The sequence below is a fragment of the Heteronotia binoei genome, chromosome 5, assembly GCF_032191835.1.
Source record: "Heteronotia binoei isolate CCM8104 ecotype False Entrance Well chromosome 5, APGP_CSIRO_Hbin_v1, whole genome shotgun sequence".
In the NCBI taxonomy this organism is placed as follows: domain Eukaryota; kingdom Metazoa; phylum Chordata; class Lepidosauria; order Squamata; family Gekkonidae; genus Heteronotia; species Heteronotia binoei.
Genome location: NC_083227.1, coordinates 37,169,167 through 37,190,711, shown reverse-complemented (window position 1 = coordinate 37,190,711; position 21,545 = coordinate 37,169,167). Strand labels below are relative to the sequence as shown.

General features: G+C 47.1%; 1 protein-coding gene across 1 annotated transcript; it reads left to right on the top strand.

Annotated features, from left to right (window-relative positions):
• Positions 1-1,840: 1,840 nt before the first annotated feature.
• LOC132571946 (C-type lectin domain family 2 member D-like) lies at positions 1,841-14,738 on the top strand (the record flags this gene model as incomplete). Its single annotated transcript, XM_060238738.1, has 3 exons — positions 1,841-2,023; positions 10,621-10,727; positions 14,516-14,738. Coding segments are annotated over 3 exons (435 nt in total), but the record flags the coding sequence as incomplete, so codon positions are not given.
• Positions 14,739-21,545: the final 6,807 nt, after the last annotated feature.

The window sequence follows — 21,545 nt, the reverse complement described above, 5'->3', positions numbered from 1 at the left end:
TAGATGCCTGCCAAGGTCATAATTTCCCCTGGATGGGTCACCATAACAAGTAAATTTGGACTTCTGGGTCAGCATACTGAAAAGGTTGGGAACCTGTGCACTGTAGCACTCTGACTCTCCATAAGGGTAGACAAAGTAGCTAGAAGAAGAAGACTGCAGATTTATACTCTGCCCTTCTCTCTGAATCAGAGTCTGAGTTGCTTACAATCTCCTTTATCTTCTTCCCCCACAACAGACACCCTGTGAGGTCAGTGGGGCTAAGAGAGTTCTCACAGCAGCTGCCCTTTCATAAACAGCTCTGCAAGAGCTATGGCTGACCCAAGGCCATTCCAGCAGCTGCAAGTGGAGGAGGGGGGAATCAAACCTGGTTCCGCATACTTGACCACTACTCCAAACTGGCTCTCTAGCAAGACAAAAGGAAGAACTATCTAAACACATTGCTTTAGATAAACTTGTCATATCGGTGGACAAACATCTGCTGCTATGCTTATTACAGAGCTTGGTGCTGAAAAGTAATGACTGATGTGCACAAGCTCCAGCTATGTATTTTTGTCTGTTTGCACCTGGAAGTCATGGCAACCTCTGGTGACTGACTCCTACCAGGGTCTGGAGGATATTCAGGGAGGTGGCCAAATAAAACTGCCTCTAAACTCCTGATTGGGTATTTCAAGGACAGTCTCCCATCCAAGTACTTGCCAGAGTCGACCCTGCTTCCGAGATCTAAGGAGATTGGGCTTGCCTGGGCAGTCCAGGTCAGGACCCCAGGCTATGCATTGTTATACTGCTCAGAGTTGAACTAAACTGCAAAAGAACCATAACACTTAACACAAATGCCATCCACGTGTTTAGGTAATATGAAGAAGGCAGCCAGGTTGTCTCAGGTAAATTAAGGCATAATATCTGTCACATCTCAATATTTTTGGTAGCCACCTGTGGGCAACCACAACAATATTAATGCTTCATTTCTTAGGTTGTCAGACTTTCTCCAGGAAATATCAGCATTACATGACATTATTTGGTGTTACCTTGATTCTCCTGATTGCTGTGATTGGCTCAACAATTGCTCTGAAAGGTGAGTTTCAGTGTCTCTCAGTCAAGTTCCCATTGTGAGACATGGGGTATAAGTTCCATTTTGAACATGGGTTGCTGATAGATTATGCGCTATGAAATGTTCTAGTAAATTGCTCATATCTGCTTCTAAGTCTGCCAGACCAGGAAAGCTCCTCCATTAGTATGTCACAGCCTGGAAAACTCCTCCAAGATAATGACTCAGCCCTACCCCACCTTCCTGAGTAGATATAAATTACTTGCCTTCCATCTTCTCACTTTGACACAGAGAGAACTCTATCTTTCTGTGTTATACCTCTGAGGATGCCAGTCACAGCTGCTGGCAAAACATCAGGCTCTACAATGCCAAGACCACAGCCATACAGCCTGAAAAATCTACAACTAAAGAATAACAATACTTTAAATTACGCTTCATAAATGCCGTTGTATGTGTCAGCCTCCTCATCCATTGGACACAGCAATAGAAGGCTGTGTGTGTGTGTGTTCAGTATAAATATACATATCTATGTTTTCTTTGCTGGTAAAGGGAAGCAGGCTACTTTGACCACCGCTGTTCCAAAACCAAGGTATCATTTCTCTAATAACTGATATATTTGCAGTCCCAGAATATATACTTCGGTGAGACACTTCGGTGAGAAGGGCGGGATATAAGTCCACTAAATAAATAAATAAATAATATATCATCCACGGGGTATATAATTCTCACATATGAAGCGGCATGATTGGTTTTATGTTTATAAAAAGGGGGTTATGTTAATTTGTTTCTTATACTTTTTCAGTCAGAGGTCCAGAACAGTGTTCAGTTGTCACTTATGCCTCATGCCCCGATGGATGGATTGGGTACCTGGGGAAATGCTATTACTTCTCTGAAGATGAAGCAGACTGGTTTTCAAGCCTCAGAAACTGCTCCTCACTAGGGGCCTCCCTGTCAACCATTGAAACACACCAGGAAATGGTGAGGGAAAGACACACCCTTTGCTTCTTGGAAGTCTTTAAAAAGTTATCACTTGTGACTGGGGGTAGAATTTGCTATTTTGAAAGGACTGCATTTCTTGAGGTGGGGCAGGGCCCACTGCCACAGAGACCCCCAACCACATGGTGCCAGGGAAGGACCTACAGGTGGTGTACTGTACGATGATGGCACTTCTGGCAGGTACTGTGGTGGTGTTCCCATCTACACACACTACCCATCACCATCAGATAAATGGCATGTGTGGGGAGGAAGAACACACAGGCAGGTGAAGAAGTGGATGGGCTTGAAGGAGGACACAAGTGGGGGAGAGAGCAGGAAAGGGAGCCCTGGGCACTCTGCCCAGCACCCCTCCCCCCCAAAAACCCCCAACAACAACCTGCAGCCAGGCCTGTTTGAAAGTTTGGAGGTTTTCCAAATTTGAAATATAAGAATTTAAACAGGAATGCTATAGAGGCCACCCAATTTAGTTCCGCTCTCACTGAAATAACTGAATGCACACAGAACTGGAATGAACGTAATTAATTTTCTTTTAATATGGGCAGTGCTTTACTAGTGTAAATGTAAGCATTTCCCAGAAGCATTCGTTTGTAAGCTTAGAAAATGCTGTACTTGTTAACTGAAACAATACTTGGTAATGAGAGAGAGAGAGAGACAGATGGACAAGTTGGTCTCTCAGTGAGAGGTCATTTTGTAGAAAAAGAGGTGCCGGAGCTCATTAGCACAACTGATTTGCTTATGCCACACACCCCTGACATCACTGGAAGGTGTACTAAATTATATCAGCTCAGCATCTACCTTAAAATGCTTCTTGAATTATCATTGTCCTAATAAAATCTCATCTTACTTTTTTCTATGTGGCCAGTTTCATGAGGAAGATTTCCATCTATTTGCTTCATATGTTTTGGTTATTTTCCCCATTTTTGTGGGGGGGAAATATTAGAAAGTATGTCAAATCTTAGAGTTCAGCAAAATTCTCACAGGAGGTTTGAACAATGGAACCCAGAAGCAAATATTGGGGTGGGTGTAGAGAAAGAACACAATAAAATTTAGAGGTTCCAGAACTCTGCTCCTGTGAGCACCTACCCAAAATGAGGCCTGCTCTCTGTCACGAGCTGGGGCTGAGTCAGGCAAAGTCCAGGGGCGGTCCAAGGTCAGCAACTCGTGAGCAAGGAGGGTCCAAGGCGCCAAAACAGAATCGTAATCCAGGTATCACAGGTCAGAGGTTCAGAAGCCGAAGTCAGGGGGTCCAGAGGTCCAAGCCAAAGTCAGGAATCCAAAAGCCAAAGTCAAGAGCCGGAGTGGATGCTAGGATGTCAGGTATGTGACTAGTTGCTTCCACAAAGCCTCCTCCCAAAGCCCACAGCTATATAGCCCTCTGCTGCCTGTTGCTCATTTGGGCTAATTGCTGTCTCAGAGCAGCAGCCAGGATCCTGCCGAAACTTAAGCATCCTCACACTTAGAAGGGCCAGAATCCTTTCACCACTCAGGGCTCAGGGAGCGTCTTGCTTGTGAGCGTGCCGCCCTCCTCCGATCCCTGAGGTCCTGACGGAGGCGGTCACGCACACGAGCCACCCGAGAGGGCGAGGCAGGGGGGCTTGGATCTTCTTCAGCAGGAGGCAGGGGCACTGGTGCAGGTGGCAGAGGCACAGTTGCTTCTGCAGGCTCTGCAGGCTCGGTTTCTTCTGCAGGGTCCCAGCACCCATGACACTATCCCCCCCCCAGGGCCCCCCTCCGTCGAGGGGCCTGGGAGGTCGGGGTGGTCGCTGTGGAATTGTTGCACCAAGTCCAGGGCATGAAGATTGTCCACAGGTTCCCAGGACCGGTCTTACGGGCCGTATCCCTCCCAGTCCACAAGGTACTGGAGGCGTCCACGATGGTACCGGGAGTCCAGAATCTGGCGCACCTCATATTCTTCCTCGTCATCCACCAACACCGGTGGTGGCGGCGGTGGGGAAGGAGGCCGAGCTGGGTCAGGGGGTGCAGCTGGAACAAGGAGGGAGCGATGGAACACAGGGTGAATGCGGAGGTGGGGTGGCAACTGGAGCCTGAAGGCGACGGGGTTTATTTGTTCTACGACGGGGTACGGTCCAATGAACCGTGCATCCAGCTTGTGAGACCGACCAGGCCGGCGCAGGTAGCGAGTTGAGAGCCACACCTGATCCCCCGGCTGCACTGGAGGACCTTCTTGCCTCTTTCGGTCCGCAGCCCATTTATATGCCTCCTTGGCCTGCTGTAGCTGCTCTCGGAGCAAGTCTTGGCTGGCGCGGAGTTCTTGCAGGTAGGCATCGACGGCGGGGACATTCGTGGGTGGTAGGATTGCCGGGAAGAACCGAGGGTGGTACCCGTAGGTTGCAGCAAACGGGGTCATTTGGGTGGATGAATGGACCGCGTTGTTGTATGCAAACTCTGCTAGGGGCAATAGAGTGGTCCAGTCATCCTGCTGGTAACAGGTGTAACAGCGGAGATATTGCTCTAGCGTGGCATTGGTGCGCTCTGTCTGGCCATCTGTCTGTGGGTGGTAGGCTGAGGACAGGTGCACTCGAGTACCCAGGCTGGAATGGAGGGCTTGCCAGAACCGAGAGGAGAACTGAGGGCTCCGATCGGAGATCAGATGGGCTGGGAGTCCGTGCAGACGAAAGATGTGTTGCAGGTAAAGCTGGGCCGTCTCCTGAGCCGTGGGAAGTTTCGGGCACGGAACAAAGTGGGCCATCTTGGTAAATAGGTCGACGACCACCCAGATACAAGTCTGACCCTTGGAGCGCGGAAGTTCCGTGATGAAGTCCATCGAGATGGTCTCCCAGGGTCCTGAAGATGTGGGCAAGGGCTGTAGCAACCCTGAGGGTTTGGCTGGGATGTCTTTGGCCCGTCGGCAGACGTCACAGGAGCTGACATAACGGGCAACATCAGCGCGAACTCGTGGCCACCAGAATTCCCTTGTCAGCAAGTGGGTGGTCTTATGCTGTCCAAAGTGCCCGGCGGGTAACGAGTCGTGGGTCAGGCGTAGCACTTCTGCCCGCAAGGGCCCGGGCGGCACATAGAGGCGTTCGCGGTGTAGCAAGAGGCCGCCTCGAGTCGTGAACTCGCCTGTTGGGTCCTCTTGGAGAGCCTGGAGGTGTTGCTGGACCCAGGGATCATTGGCCTGGCTAGCCCGAATGTCCTCCACGAGTGCTGGTGAAGTGGAGGTGGCTGCAAATACTGAGGGCGGCAGGATTGGAGCAGCGGGCGTGGTCTCAGTTGAGGCAGGGGCGTGGTCAGGGATGCGTAGGCCGGGATGAATTGCCGATAGTAGTTGGCAAAACCAAGGAACCGCTGCAGGTCTTTGCGATTCTGAGGAGCCTGCCAGGTCAGGACCGCTTCTACTTTTTTCGGGTCCATGAGGATCCCCTGCGGTGACACAATGTGCCCAAGGAACTCGACGGAGCGCAGGTCGAAGTCGCACTTCTCCAGCTTGGCGTAGAGGCCATGGGCTCGTAGGCGCTGCAGGACCTGGCGGACGTGCTCGGCATGCTGGGCAGGATTGCGGGAGTAAATTAAGATGTCATCCAGGTATATGATCGCGAAGCGGTCGAGCAGGTCCCGGAATATGTCATTCATGAACCTCTGGAAGACAGCGGGGGCATTGGTCAATCCGAAGGGCATCACCAGGTGCTCGTACTGCCCGTATCGGGTCCCAAACGCGGTCTTCCACTCGTCTCCGGGCCGTATGCGCACCAAATTGTACGCTCCACGGAGGTCCAGCTTGGTGTAAATTTGGGCCCCCTTTAAGCGATCCAAGAGTTCAGGGATCAGTGGTAGAGGGTACCGGTCGCGGATGGTAATCTTGTTCAGGGCCCGGTAGTCATTGCACAGCCGGAGCTCCCCACTTTTCTTCTTCACGAAGAGGACTGGAGCAGACAGGGGAGAGGTTGAGGGTCGGATGAATCCGCGTTTCAGGTTCTTGTCCAGGTAGTCTCGCAGAGCTGCCAACTCAGGCTCCGACATCGGGTACAGACGCCCCACCGGGAGTGGTGCCCCAGGTACCAAATCAATGGCACAGTCATAGGGTCGGTGAGGGGGAAGCTGATCTGCTCCTGTCTCTTCAAAGACATCGGCGAAGTCCGCATACTTCTGAGGGAGCTGAGGACCACCACTCGGGATGCCGGCTGCTAGAGTGGTGGGAGGAGTCAGATGGGGGCATGGGTCTCGGAAACGTAGTTCCTGCTGGGCCCAGTCCACGATGGGGTTGTGCAGCTTCAGCCAGGAAAGGCCCAGAATCAGCGGGAAGCGAGGCATGCGGGCAACATTAAACTGCAGCTGTTCTTGGTGCTGCTGGACGTGGAAGGTGATGGGGCAGGTCTCCTGGGTGATGGGGCCAGAACGGAGGAGGCGCCCGTCGATAGCCTCCACCAGCGTTGGAATCTCTTTTGTCTGCACTGGTATCTGGTGCTGCTTTACAAAGGCGGCATCTACAAAACAGTGGGCCGCTCCCGAGTCCAGCATGGCATATACGAACAGCCAGCGTTCATCAGGCAGACGGAGTTTGACTGGTAGCAGGAACGGGCCCGGGGTATCAGTCTGCTGTTCGGAGGACCCAGCTAGTCGCCCCAGGCTGGAGGGCCCACTTACGCCTGGGGCTGCTCTTTTGGCGGCGGTGGCAACGAGGGTCCGGGTATCCGACGCTTAGCAGGGCAGCCAGAGGCATAGTGGCCTGCCGTACCGCAGTAAAGGCACAGATTCTGCGTGCGGCGTCTGGCCTTTTCTTCTGGAGTCAGGCGGGGTCGAGCAGCTCCAAGCTGCATAGGCTCCTCCTCGGCTCTGGTACTAACTGGGGATGGGCGAGGAGCCAAGTGGCACGGTGCAGGGAGCTGGCGCCCTCTGGTCTTGGCTTGGCGGCGACTTTCCAGGCGGCCATCAATGCGGAGGCAGAGGGTGATAAGTCCTTGGAGCGTGGGTGGCGACTCCACCCTGGCCAGTTCATCCAGGACTTCCTCTGCCAGCCCCTCGGTAAACTGGTCCATCTGGGCAGCCTCATTCCACGCCAAGTCTTGGGCCAGGAGCTTGAATTCGGTGGCATACTGAGCCACTGAGGATTTGCCTTGTTTCAGCGCCCTGATCTTCCGGTTGGCTGTGGCTGCTTGGACTGGGTTTGAGAAGGCAGCAGACAGGTGGGCCTCAAACCCCTGGTAATCAGTCAGCAGGGGAGAGGACGCAACCAGCAAGGGTGTGGCCCATTTGGCCGCCTGCCCCTTTAACAGGCTGATGATGAAACACACCTTTGTTTTGTCGTTGGGGAATTCCCGAGCTCTTAGTTCGAAGTACAGCCGGCACTGTGCTAGGAAAGCAGGAAATTCTTCCACGGCACCCCCAAATCTGTCAGGTGGGGGAACTGGGCACTTGGCTGGAGCACTGGCCACAGGTTGTTGCTGCAAGTGTACTACTGCCTGTGTCAGCTGCTGTACCTGGGCTTGGAGCGCAGCCAGTAGTCCTGTGGTTCCACTTGCTTCAGCATCCATCCTGTGGAATGGGTGTTGGTTGTGGGTGGAAGCAATCTGTCACGAGCTGGGGCTGAGTCAGGCAAAGTCCAGGGGCGGTCCAAGGTCAGCAACTCGTGAGCAAGGAGGGTCCAAGGCGCCAAAACAGAATCGTAATCCAGGTATCACAGGTCAGAGGTTCAGAAGCCGAAGTCAGGGGGTCCAGAGGTCCAAGCCAAAGTCAGGAATCCAAAAGCCAAAGTCAAGAGCCGGAGTGGATGCTAGGATGTCAGGTATGTGACTAGTTGCTTCCACAAAGCCTCCTCCCAAAGCCCACAGCTATATAGCCCTCTGCTGCCTGTTGCTCATTTGGGCTAATTGCTGTCTCAGAGCAGCAGCCAGGATCCTGCCGAAACTTAAGCATCCTCACACTTAGAAGGGCCAGAATCCTTTCACCACTCAGGGCTCAGGGAGCGTCTTGCTTGTGAGCGTGCCGCCCTCCTCCGATCCCTGAGGTCCTGACGGAGGCGGTCACGCACACGAGCCACCCGAGAGGGCGAGGCAGGGGGGCTTGGATCTTCTTCAGCAGGAGGCAGGGGCACTGGTGCAGGTGGCAGAGGCACAGTTGCTTCTGCAGGCTCTGCAGGCTCGGTTTCTTCTGCAGGGTCCCCAGCACCCATGACACTCTCAGTCATGTACAAACTGAAAAGAAAAATGCAGTTGAAATTCAGAAGCTGAAACCCGGGTGGCAGATCTCTAAATCCTAGTTCAGCATTTAAAAATTCTAGAACTTTGATTTCATGGAAAAGATCTCCAAACAGAAGTTCAAAAATGTGAGTGAAAATTTCCTTGGAGCTTACTCCAGTTCTGTACAAAATATGTGATTGTTATAGTACCTGGAGTTACCAGAGGAAAAAGAGGGGTCACATCCCCTCAGCCAGATCTGACAAGGTTGTCATGAGTATAAAACTGGAGGAGAGGAAAACAATGTAAACTGTTTGTTTCCCCACTGAGGAGAAAGGTGGAGTATAAAAGTAATTCATTAAGAATCAGTTCTTGGCCACACGATCCAGGAAGGAAATGGGGAGGAGGCAGTGGCAGCGGCTCACTTGTCCAGCAGCTCGCTCATCCTTCCCTCCACCACTGTCCTCACACTGATCATGAGCGTGCCTGAGGGACAGCATAGGAGCCGCAGGCCTCTGGCATGGTTTTACCCACCAATCGAGGAGGGGGGTGGGTTTAAAGAGCCTGGAAGCATGGGGCTTCACCACCTGTTCCCAGGCATTCAAATTGTAAGAGGGAGGAGGAGGCGCTGCGGAGGGGGCAGCGCGGTAAGGTGGTGGGCACCGAGGTTGCCTGGGGCACCATGCGCCCTAAGGCCAGCCCTGAAGGTACCATTAAATATTGCAAGTGCAGGGAGCTACGGGATTGGCAAGATGAGCAAGCGAGGTCAGAACCCCTAGTATTAATAATAAAATTAATTAACTAGATTGTAGATTAAAGGGAAACTTTAATATTAGATGTAGGCCTCTTTGAGAGTATACCAGCCAGAGGTATGAGGTTTGTTAGTAGGAAAGGAGTAGGTTTTTATGCCCTGCTTTTCTCTACCCTCAGGAGTCCCAAAGCAGTTTACAATCATATTCCCTTCCTCTCCCCACAACAGGGACCCTGTGAGGTAGGTGGGGCTGAGAGAATTCTGAGAGAACTGTGAGTGGCTCAGAGTCATCTAGTAGGCTTCATATGGAGAAGGGGTGGGAATCAATCACAGACCTCCAGTTTAGAGTCTGCAGCTCTTAATCACTACACCATGCTGGCAGTGTTAGATACAGATAGATTTAGAGCCAAACGACATGTGACGAGAACTTGCGGCCACCATGAATTATCCATCGCTGTTTTAAAGCAATTTGAAAATGTCACAATGATAGGGATGCCAGCCTCCAGGGGGGAGACTGGAGATTTCTAGGAATTATAGTTTATCTCCAGACTACAGCTGTATCAGTGTCAGTTCCCTGGAGAAAATGGCTGTGGACTCAGTAGTACTGTACTCACTGAGGTCCGGGGGGGGGGGGGGGGAGGGGAGTGGCCAACCCTACACAAGGGCCTGATCCTGTAGCATGACTCTTTTCCCACCCCCCTACCCCTGCTTTTTCAAGTGCTGTAACATCTACAGAGGGGTGTCAGCTGCCTCCCACAGCTAAATGTTTTACTGATAGAAAACCCAAGAATGTTCATTAAAGGGAGAAGGGCTCTTTTCTTCAGCTAAATTTAAAAGTAGGATAAAATCAATATAAAATGTAAACATGAAATGGAAAACTGATATAAAAGTGTGAAGTCAAAACTTAAACACAAAACTTAAGACTTACAAATAAGCAGGGGAGGGGAAATTAGGGGGAAGAACGGTGGTGGGGGGGAACAAGAGGAAAGAGGTTTTCTGCCAAACCTCAAAGACTCCTGTTATTGCCACAATTCTATTTCTCTAGTTCCTGTTTCTATAATAAATATAAACGACACCCCACTACTGAATATCCTAAAATAGTTAAAAGGAAAGTTAAGAGAAAATAAAACTATTCAAAACAGTTAAGAATAGTCAAGAAAATAAAACTGTCAGAAACAGTGAATGTGGAATTACAGGAAGATAAAACTGAATGGGTTAAACAGAGTTAAAATTGAAAGTGTTAAAAATTAATATTAAATGGGTTACAATTCAATCTTAAAATAGGTTAATACTGTCTTATCCTAACTATATATTAAAAGTCAAATCACAGGCAACACAACTGCTCTTCTCAAGATCAGTATTATGATCAGCTGAGAAGAGGGAAAAACACAAAAGGGAAGTCAGGAAGTTAAACTCCACCGGTCACTAACTCCATCATAGCATTATTTTCTAAAAGATAAGATATTTAAATGGCATAAAGGAACATGTAAGTCCTGTCTAATCAAAATAATAAAGAAAAAAGAGGGGAGGAATATGTATATTAAATAAGAAAGAAAACATAAAAGAAGCTCTTACAAAACACCGCTGCAGCACTTCTCACCAGCAACCAAATTGAGGTGTTAGTGCAACATCCCTTATACTTTCTTAACAAATGTTATTAATCTCATAACAGAAGCATTTTGTTCTCCTCAAAGGGTTTCCTGCTGCGTTACAAGGGTCCCATTTATCACTGGATTGGCCTGAGAAAAGATCAAGGGATGCCGTGGGAATGGGCAGATGGGAGAGTCTTCAACAACACCCTGTGAGTTTGTTCTTCCTTTCTCATTCGTTAGCTTTGGAGGAGTAGGGCTGGAGATAACTGAACTCAGCTTTTGTCTCTGAACTCTTATGTTCAAGGCTCTGCTAAGGCAGCAGGGAACGGGATGTTGGAAGCAAAAAGGTGACTAGAAGTCTTGCAAGGTTTATACTGGTGTGTGTTTTTCCCGTAGTGCTAAAAGGGAAAAAGTGACCTTGCAAAAGACACAGCAAGCAGAGTGGGAGCAGACAGGATTTCTGTTTGTTTTCAGGCTCCTGCAATCCAAATCCATCTTGTTGATGGCATCTGACCTGGACTTTGTTGTCTGTCTTAAGTCTCAGTGAGAAAGGCAGATTCTAAACAACATAAACAAATACCATCTTAAAATCCTGTCCCCACATCTCTTGCCTCTCCCTATTTTCCTCCATCATATGAATACAGAACCCCCACTTGACCCCTTCCTAACTGAACTGGGGTGCAAACAGCCCCATAAGCCAGAAATTTTTTAGCAGAATGCAGGAGGTTTACTTCCAAGGAAACCTGATAAATGGATTGGGCCGTGTGAAGGAATGGAGAAGTTGCTCTTGTTTAATTTTGACTGAGCAGCCTCCGTTATGCTTCTACTATATTTGGCTTATGCATCATAGGTGTTTGTTCCTACTGAAAAGTGACATGCCCAAATAAAAAAAGGAGCACTAGTGATAACAAGGGCTTCTGAGCATTTCATTTCCATAGAGACTCGCCACAAACCTATGCTTGCTCTATTAACATCCAAAAACTTGGATAATCCTCAAGGACGATTTTCTCCCAGAGCCTCACTCTGAGGTATCTGGCTAAAAGAATGTGGTAGGTGTTTTAAATAGAAGCATTTGTAGATTCATGTCCCTGTTAACAGCCAGAAGTCTGCAAGAGTTAAACTGAAATTAGGGCTAACCCTTTAGATATGCTGATAACCCCTGGTCAGAGACAATGATACTGGTCAGTTCACACTTCCAGAAACTCCAGCCCAACAGCACTTTAGAAATGCTAATTGCCTCCCTGACAATTGTCAGTTTTCACACCTGTCAGCTAGAAAAGGTCCAGGTGGGACCATCAGTTTGAAAAGGAACATTTGTGTAGGAAACCAATAAAACAGTAACATGTCAGAGTGGGAGAAGGAGGCAATAATTGTTGTCTGTTAATCGCTCTATTGCAAGCAATAGAGCTATCCACTCCAAATATTCTTTCAATTTGTTAATTTCACTATTTTGCCATTGTATTCTTTGTACCACTTTGCATTCTTAACCACTGCCCACCAGCTATATGTAGCTCTGCTCACTGTACCCCATTCCATTGTCCAATGCATGCATACGAAAGGAAAGCTTACATTCCAACTTTGTTAAGCTAGAAGAGTTTTTCCTCTCTGTCTCTCTACAAGAGCAGACATCACAGATTGGGGAGGGGGCATTGCCTGCTGGGAGCCCTCTTGTCTACAGGTCTGGGTGCAAAGCTAAAACGTTTTTGCCTGAAGTGGCTTACCATTTTTTTCATTAGCAACATCCCTCCTTCCTCCTTCAGCAATTACAGTGAACATTCTATGATACCATAGTGCCTGGTTATGGCAGCAGTTAGTAGTAAGAGATAAAAGATCTCCATCATATTGATGTTCTTGTTCTCTCTCTCTCTCTCTCTCTTGGGGCGATGTCATCTGACACGTTCCCCTGTATTGCTTCCAAATTTCTCAGACTTCCAGATAAATTTAACATAAGAACATAAGAACATAAGAGAAGCCATGTTAGATCAGGCCAATGGCCCATCCAGTCCAACATTCTGTGTCACACAGCGGCCAAATATATATATATATATATACACACACACACACACACACACACACACACACTGTGGCTAATAGCCACTGATGGACCTCTGCTCCATATTTTTATCTAACCCCCTCTTGAAGGTGGCCATGCTTGTGGCCGCCACCACCTCCTGTGGCAGTGAATTCCACATGTTAATCACCCTTTGGGTGAAGAAGTACTTCCTTTTATCCGTTTTAACCTGTCTCCTCAGCAATTTCATCGAATGCCCACGAGTTCTCGTATTGTGAGAAAGGGAGAAAAGTACTTCTTTCTCTACTTTCTCCATCCCATGCATTATCTTGTAAACCTCTATCATGTCACCCCTCAGTCGACGTTTCTCCAAGCTAAAGAGCCCTAAGCGTTTCAACCTTTCTTCATAGGGTAGGTGTTCCAGCCCTTTAATCATTCTAGTTGCCCTTTTCTGAACTTTCTCCAATGCTATAATATCCTTTTTGAGGTGCGGCGACCAGAACTGCACACAGTACTCCAAATGAGACCGCACCATCGATTTATACAGGGGCATTATGATACTGGCTGATTTGTTTTCAATTCCCTTCCTAATAATTCCCAGCATGGCGTTGGCCTTTTTTATTGCAAACGCACACTGCCTTGACATTTTCAGTGAATTATCTACCACGACCCCAAGATCTCTCTCTTGGTCAGTCTCTGCCAGTTCACACCCCATCAACTTGTATTTGTAGCTGGGATTCTTAGCCCCAATGTGCATTACTTTGCACTTGGCCACATTGAACCGCATCTGCCACGTTGACGCCCACTCACCCAGCCTCAACAGATCCCTTTGGAGTTCCTCACAATCCTCTCTGGTTCTCACCACCCTGAACAATTTAGTGTCATCCGCAAATTTGGCCACTTCACTGCTCACTCCCAACTCTAAATCATTTATGAACAAGTTAAAGAGCATGGGACCCAGTACCGAGCCCTGCGGCACCCCACTGCTTACCGTCCTCCACTGCGAAGACTGCCCATTTATACTCACTCTCTGCTTCCTATTACTCAGCCAGTTTTTGATCCACAAGAGGACCTGTCCTTTTACTCCATGACTCTCAAGCTTTCTAAGGAGCCTTTGATGAGGAACTTTATCAAAAGCTTTCTGGAAGTCAAGGTAAACAACATCTATCGGGTCTCCTTTGTCCACAAGTTTGTTTACCCCCTCAAAGAAATGTAACAGGTTAGTGAGGCAAGATCTTCCCTTACAGAACCCATGCTGAGACTTCCTCAATAACCTGTGTTCATCAATGTGCCTACTCATTCTGTCCTTGATAATGGTTTCTACCAACTTTCCCGGTATTGAAGTCAGACTGACTGGCCTGTAATTTCCTGGATCTCCTCTGGAACCCTTTTTAAAGATGGGGGTGACATTTGCTACCTTCCAGTCCTCAGGAACAGAGGCAGATTTCAATGAAAGATTACAGATTTTTGTTAGAAGATCCACAAGTTCAACTTTGAGTTCTTTCAGAACTCTCGGATGTATGCCGTCCGGACCCGGTGACTTATTAGTTTTTAATTTGTCTATCAGTTGTAGGACCTCCTCTTTTGTCACCTCAATCTGACTCAGGTCTTTCAACACCCCTTCCAATATTAGTGGTTCTGGGGTGGGCAAACACTTCTCATCTTCCACGGTGAAGACGGAGGCAAAAAATGCATTCAGCTTCTCAGCCATTTCCCCATCCTCCTTCAGTAATCCTTTTACCCCATGGTCATCCAAGGGCCCCACTGCTTCCCTGGCTGGTTTCCTACTTCTAATATATTTGAAGAAATTTTTATTGTTGGTCTTTATGTTTTTTGCAATATGCTCCTCATAGTCCCTTTTTGCCTGCCTGATCACAGTCTTGCATTTGATTTGCCACTGCCTGTGTTGCATTTGATTTGCCACTGCCTTTGCACCAAGGCATTCAGTGGTAACCATTATAATAACATTTTGTCATTTTCTTGCAGGTTTGACATTATTGAGGGGGGATACTGTGCCTTCCTGAATGATGTGGCAGTCATGTCCTCATTTTGCAAGACCAAGAAGAACTGGATCTGCAGCAAGCATGCAGCAAAAGAAGCAGGTGGAAGAGAGAGATGTAAAGCTACATGAATGGTAGTTTCAAGTAATGAGCAAGGAGGGGGGAAATGCATACATTACATTCAACAATAAACTCATTATAATATGTTATCTCCACCATATGATATGTGTCTGAAACTAGGGAACATACTTTGAGTGACGATGGCCTGGAGCCACCAGAGGGCGCCATGTTTCAAGAAGTGTCTGGAGAAGCTTTACAAAGAAAAGTTCTCAAGCTGGTAGAGCCAGGGTGGCCAAACTTGCTTTAACATAAGAGCCACATAGAATAAATGTCAGATGTTTGAGAGCCGCAAGATGTGAACATTGGATGTCTGAAAGAAGGAAGGAAGGCAGGCAGGCAAATAGATAGGAGGGAGAGGTGGAAATAAAGCAATTTTAACTTTAAATGCATTCTCCAAGTTGCTGGCTGACTTGACTTGGAGAAGTGGTTTAAAGAGACAAACGCCTTCTCCACATCAGCTGGTGGGGGCTTTGAGAGTCACACAATATGTGTGAAAAAGCCACATGTGGCTCCCAAGCCACAGTTTGCCTGTGGTAGAGTCGGGAGAATTTGGTTGGAAGTCTGGACGATATCAAGAAATATAAGAGCCATTTTGATTGGGCAGCAAAAAAAATTAGTTAAAGGGATGTTAAAAAAATGAACATAATACTCAGTCATGGCTAAAGTGTGTTCAGAGATGTGGGCTATCATTTAATAGCCAAGAAATAGATCAAGATTGGGGAGTCCTGGTAGTCTGTCTGTAGCAGTCGAAAAAAAGCAAGAGTCCAGTAGCACCTGAAAGACTAGAAAGATTTGTGGAAGGATAGGAGCTTTCGAGAGTCACTGCTCACTTCTTCAGATAGCCAATTAATAGTTATATGCTTTTTGTGGCACATGCTTGCATCATTTTTAATCATTAATACTGAAACATATCTCTGCCAGTTAAGAAATCGTAGCAGCAAGCAAAGACCAGTGAGAAATTCAAGGGGAAATCCTCCCCACAGCCACACTTCAAGTCTCTCTACACATTCCTCCATTCTGCCTCCTCTGCTGTCACCACCACCAGGAGGGAAGGAAGAATAATAGAATCATGGCGTTGGAAGGGACTTCCAGGGTCATCTAATCCAAAGAATCCTGCTGGAGAGGGGAAGAAGTGTTAAGTGCGGACAGGGCCAGTGCCCCCTATAGAATCTGCAGCACCCCCACCCAATCTTCCCTAATCTTTCCTTTCAGTGAAAGGGAAAATACTTAAAATTATGATTTCAGTGAAAGGGAAGATTGGGGAAAATTGGGTGGGGTGCTGCAGATTCTATAGGGGGCACCAGCCCTGTGCCCCCCTGCTGGCTACAACCCTGCTGGGTTACCCAGCCTAGCCAGTGCCGACACTCAGTCCTCAACATCTGCTTTGTCCAGCAGGTTTCCTTCTCTCCTGGAGGCTGCAGCTACTGACATAAGCTAGTGTTTTGCATATCTTGTGCTTCTGTTTTATTTTTTTTAATAAAAAAAGTATTTTTATTTTCAACTAACCAAATAAAGCAGTAATGACCAACAATAATAGAAAAGAAAAAATAACAATATAATCATGTGTAAGAGAAATAAAATACATATTGAAAAACAAGAATTACGAGATCTGTGTTCACTTGCAGAATCTACTACAATTTGTATATTTGCAGAACCCACTACAAACTATATTTGATCATTTCAAGAGTGTTTTGCCTGGTTTAAAATAAAAATCTTACCAGATAACGTACTGCAATTTCTAGGCTAAACCTCCCCTCCCTGCAAATGCTCTTAACCCCAAACTATTGCACTAAAAAACTATAATTAATAAAAATAGCAAATCCTGACCTTGGATAGTCCAGTCTAGCCCTATCTAATCATATCTCAGAAGCTGAGCAGTGTTTGTGTCCTGATCAGCATTTGGATGGGAGACCTCCAAGATATACCAGGGTTGTGATGCAGAGGCAGGCAATGGCAAAACACCTCTGAATGTCTCTTGCCTTGAAAACCCTTTCGGGGGTTGCTGTTAGTCAGCTGCAACTTGACAATGACAACAAAGCAAATGGGTACTTACACCAACTAAAAATTACATACTGTGCTTTTCTCCCCCTTGGGACAACCTTTGGAATGCGAAGTCATCAATATGCTGAGGGCACCCAGCTACATATCTCTTGCATTCAACATCTGGGAGCAGCCAGCTCTGTTCTAGGCTGCTGTCTGCCTTCTGAGGCTCAGCAGAGAAAAGACAGAGACACTGCTGGTTGCCAAGGATTGCCAAAGATTCCAGTTCAGCTGACAGTTACTCATCCTTCACAGGAGGGATTCTTTGTGAAATTCAGTGAAGAAGACCTTGGGTATGCTACAGAATCCTGCTTTGCAGTTTGAAAAGTAGTTTGGTGTAGGGCAAAGATGGATTCTCTCAACTGAATTTACTATGGACAGCATTCCTTCTAAGCTGATTTAGTGCAAGCTAGCTCAGTTTTTTAGCCTCCAACTCTCACATTTTTTGTCTTAGTTCAGGAAAAATGGCCCCAGAGCAAACTAATTTATGAAGTAACTCAGAACTTTAATGCCAGTAGCTCACAAAGTAGAATTTGTGCTCACTAGGCCCCACAGTTTAGGGAACACTGTATGGAAACCATTTCCCAATCCCACCAACCTAGCAACATTGATCCATTTTTCAATAACCTTGAAGTAGACTGCTGTAATGTACTCTAATGTGGTGCTGCCTTTGAAGATTATTTGGAAACTTCAGAGGGACCAAAGCAGCATGTCTGTTACCTTAGATTTCTAACCTCTAAGATGGAACAGTGGTACATTTGGCAATTTCAAGTTTTTCAGGGGCAGCTCCCACTTTGTGAAATGCCCACATGGAGAAGGTTAGGAAGGCCACTGAAATGGGTTAAGTGTTTTGACACGGCCTGGGTTTTGCCAGTATTTGATTTTTGTCCTGGGGGAAGCAGCCTTGGTCCTGCAGCGCTGTTCAGCCCTAAAGCAGTACACAAACTCTGAGCCATTCTGATTGCCAAATCTGCTGCTGCCATCCTTGCCAAAAGTGGCTGGCCTCAATAAATTCAAACTTGGTAGACTAAAAGGAAAACCCCTGCCCCCTCTTCAGTTCACCACAGCCCATCTCCCAGTCTGGCTAAGCCAGTCCCTGATTGGCCAAGCGGGATGCAGATCCTGCAGGGGCTGAGACGGAGACTCCTGAGGAGCCCCACATCATGCTCCCAGCAGCAAATGGGCCTCAGGTGAGTCTTGGGGCCAGGTTTTTTGTGATGTTTTTCATGATACCTGATTCTATATTATTGTGTCATGGTTTTGATTTTTTTCAGACTCATTACCCTACCCTGAGAGGCCTTGTTTTATTTATTTAATTCATTTGTACCCCTGTCCACGTATCTGTAGGCTTTTTTGGCATTCTCAGCGATTCACAAATGTCTGTAAAATGCAACGGATTCATTTTTTAGACTAAAAATACCTTTCAGCTTAAAATTTCAAACTGTGAAATTGATTGGATCTAGAATTATGAAGTCCAATTTGGGAGATTTCTGGTGAGTTGGAGGTGGTATTTTGCAGGGGGGGGGAGTGCAGAATTTTGGGAAGAGAGAGAGTTCAACAGGGATGTGATACCATAGAATCTAGCCTCTGACACTGTCATTTATTCCAGGAGAACTAATTTCTGTAGTCTGGAGATCAATTCTGGGAGAACTCCAGGCCCCACCTAGAAACTGATAACCCAGATGGAGTTCATGGGAAACTCCCATTAATGGAAGGGGGGAAGCAGTTCCCACTTATTTCTCCCTTCCTGTCACAGACCTCCAACACCCCCTTCATTTTGCTCTTGAGGTCCTCTACCCCCCGTCAACTTGATGTCTAGCGGGACCTGGACCTCATCAGTATATTTAACATAAGAATATAAGGGAAGCCATGTTGGATCATGCCAATGGCTCATCCAGTCCAACACTCTGTCTCACACAGTGGCCAAAACCCAAGAGCCATCAGGAGGTCTACCAGCAGGGTCAGAACTCCAGAAGCCCTCTCACTGTTAGCCCCCCCCCCCCCCAAACACCAAGAATACAGAGCATCGCTGCCCAAAACAAAGTGTTCCCTCTATACCTTCTGGCTAATAGCCACTGATGGACCTCTGCTCCAAGTATTTATCTAGTTCTCCTCTTGAAGTTCAACATAAGGGGATGGAAAGGGCCCGCGGAGTGCTGGTGGGGAGCATCTTTGGCTGGGTGGAGGTGGTGGTGACCCCCGAAGAGCTGGCGCCCTAGGCAGCTGCCGAATGTTGCCTAGTGGACGAGGTGGCTCTGTCTGTGTCATACAGTGGACAAAACCCAGGTTCCATCAGGAGATCCACAAGGAGACACGAACTCCAAAATGCTCCCATTGTTGCTCATATGCTCAGATATGAACATATGCAGTGGATTAAAAGAAAACAAGTTAGTCATTCATTTTCACGAATGTCCTCACCATCTTTGTGAACTGCAGCCACCAAAACAACACAGGAACATAGGATATATGTTTTGAAAAATGAAAAGCCTTTGCCAGTGCGTTTCCAATCAATACTCCCTCTAAGCTGTGGAGTTTTATGAGCAAAAATTCTATTTCATGAGCTACTGGCATTCAAGTTGTGAGCTACTGCATAAAAATGCTCTGGGGCCATTTTTCCTGAGTTGAGACAAAAATGTGTAAGCCACAGGCTAAAAAACTGAGCTAGCTCACACCAACAGCTTAGAGGGAACACTGTTTCCAACACTGTTTACTGCTGGGATTTGAGGATATTTTGTACTTTAATTCAGAAATACATTCAGCTTCTTTATACTGCACAGGACCCAAGTGAGACCATTAGAGTAATATTGCTCTATACCTAAGGATCATTCTGGGATGAACAAAATAATTTCACTTCTGACCTTTTCCTCATCTTCAATAGTAGCCAGGGAGGCACCATGTGCAGAGCAGAAATTTTGGCTGGAGGTCCAATTGCCTTCCTTCTCCGAAACGTAGTAGCACTTTCCCCTATACTCAATCCAGTCATCTGGGCATCTTGGACATCCACAGTCATGCCCTGAAAAAGAAAAACAGACTGTGGATGACCTGCTCACAGACACACACCCCTACCCAAACAAGTGAACATAAAGAGGGATCTTCAGACCAAAACCTGCATCTGAAGGAATGAGAATGGTTGTGAGACTAACAAAAGATGGTCAGATACATGATATGTCACAGGGGAGACTACATAAGAAAACATAAGAGAAGCCATGTTGGATCAGGCCAATGGCCCATCCAGTCCAACACTCTGTGTCACACAGTGACCAAAAAAACCAAACAGGTGCCATCAGGAGGTCCATCAGCGGGGCCAGGACATTAGAAGCCCTCCCACTCTTGTCTCCCCCCTCAAGCACCAAGCATATGGAGCATCACTGCCCCAGACAGAGAGTTCCATCAATACCCTGTGGCTAATAGCCACTGATGGACCTCTGCTGCATATGTTTATCCAATTTCCTCTTGAAGCTGCCTGTGCTTGTAATAAGAGAACATAAGAGAAACCATGCTGGATCAGGCCAATGGCTTCCATCTGCAGGCATGGATCGAACAGCATCCCTATTAAGGCTGGCATCAGCCTACCATAAAGTGGGGCAGCTGCCAGGGCCCAGGGCTTCCTTTGGGACTCCCAACTACTGCCTCCATTCTAGATTAAATTATCAGCCAATCCAGTTTAAACTGGATGAACCCCAGAGAGCACTGAGGTCAGCAGGGAAGGACCTGCTGACTATCCCCGGGCCGAAGGAAGTAAAGCTGCAGAGTACTCGTACTCGGGCTTTCTCCGTTGTAGCCCCTCACTTATGGAACCACCTCCCGGAGGAGGTGCGGGCCCTGCGGGATTTTGATCGATTCCGCAGGGCCTGCAAGACCATCCTCTTTGGTGAAGCCTTCACCCACTAAAACCTGAGAGACTGCTGAAATGACCTACCATCTATCTGAAATAGCACCACGATGTTAATTTTATTGTTTTACTGTTTTAGAATTTTAATCAATTTGTTACTTATTGTTTTAAATTACTGTATAACTTGTTTTATTAATGGATGTTGTTAGCCGCCCTGAGCCTGCCTCGGTGGGGAGGGCGGGATATAAATAAAATGTTGTTGTTGTTATTATTATTATTATTATTATTATTATTATTATTATTATTATTATTATTATTATTATTAAACTAATCCCAGACCAGGCAGAGGTGAAAGTTGGTAAGGATTATGTTAGTCCTCTTGAGTTTTTACGTTGGAAAGGTGGGACATAAGAACTGCAATAAACAGACAAACGGATCTGAACTATTACTGCTACTTTTTGAAGGATCTGTGAGTGCAAAATAAACAATAAGAGGAGGCCGTTGTGTGGATGCTCCACAAAAACCTATTCCAGTTTAAGAGTAAGCCTGGAGCAAAACACTCACGTGCTATTGGTTGATATTGAGCAGTGGGCTGGAATAGAAGTGCAAAGGCTGGTAGACCAGGATGCCTCTCTGCAGGAAATCCTGGCAGGAACATAAAATGTGAGGAAGGGAACTTGCCTCCTAAAGCTGTTGCCAAGCCAATCACACCAATCAAGAGGATTGTTCCTCCTATAATGGCTCCTCCTATAAGTTTCCTGGACAAGGCTCCATCAACCAAGAAATAAAACAAGGTTGATAGTCTTGAGGAAGGGACCTGCATGGGATAGTTGTACTGTGAAAGTAAGAAGATCCTCTCAGATTGGGTTGCCAACCTCCAGGTAGTCCCAGAATTTCAATAGTCTCTTTCCACATTGGATTATTATAATATTTTGCTTCTGACCACAAACCAAACAACATAGAGACTGGATTTTTGTAAAGAATAAATCGTTATTTAATGCTTTTGAGATACATGAGTGACATC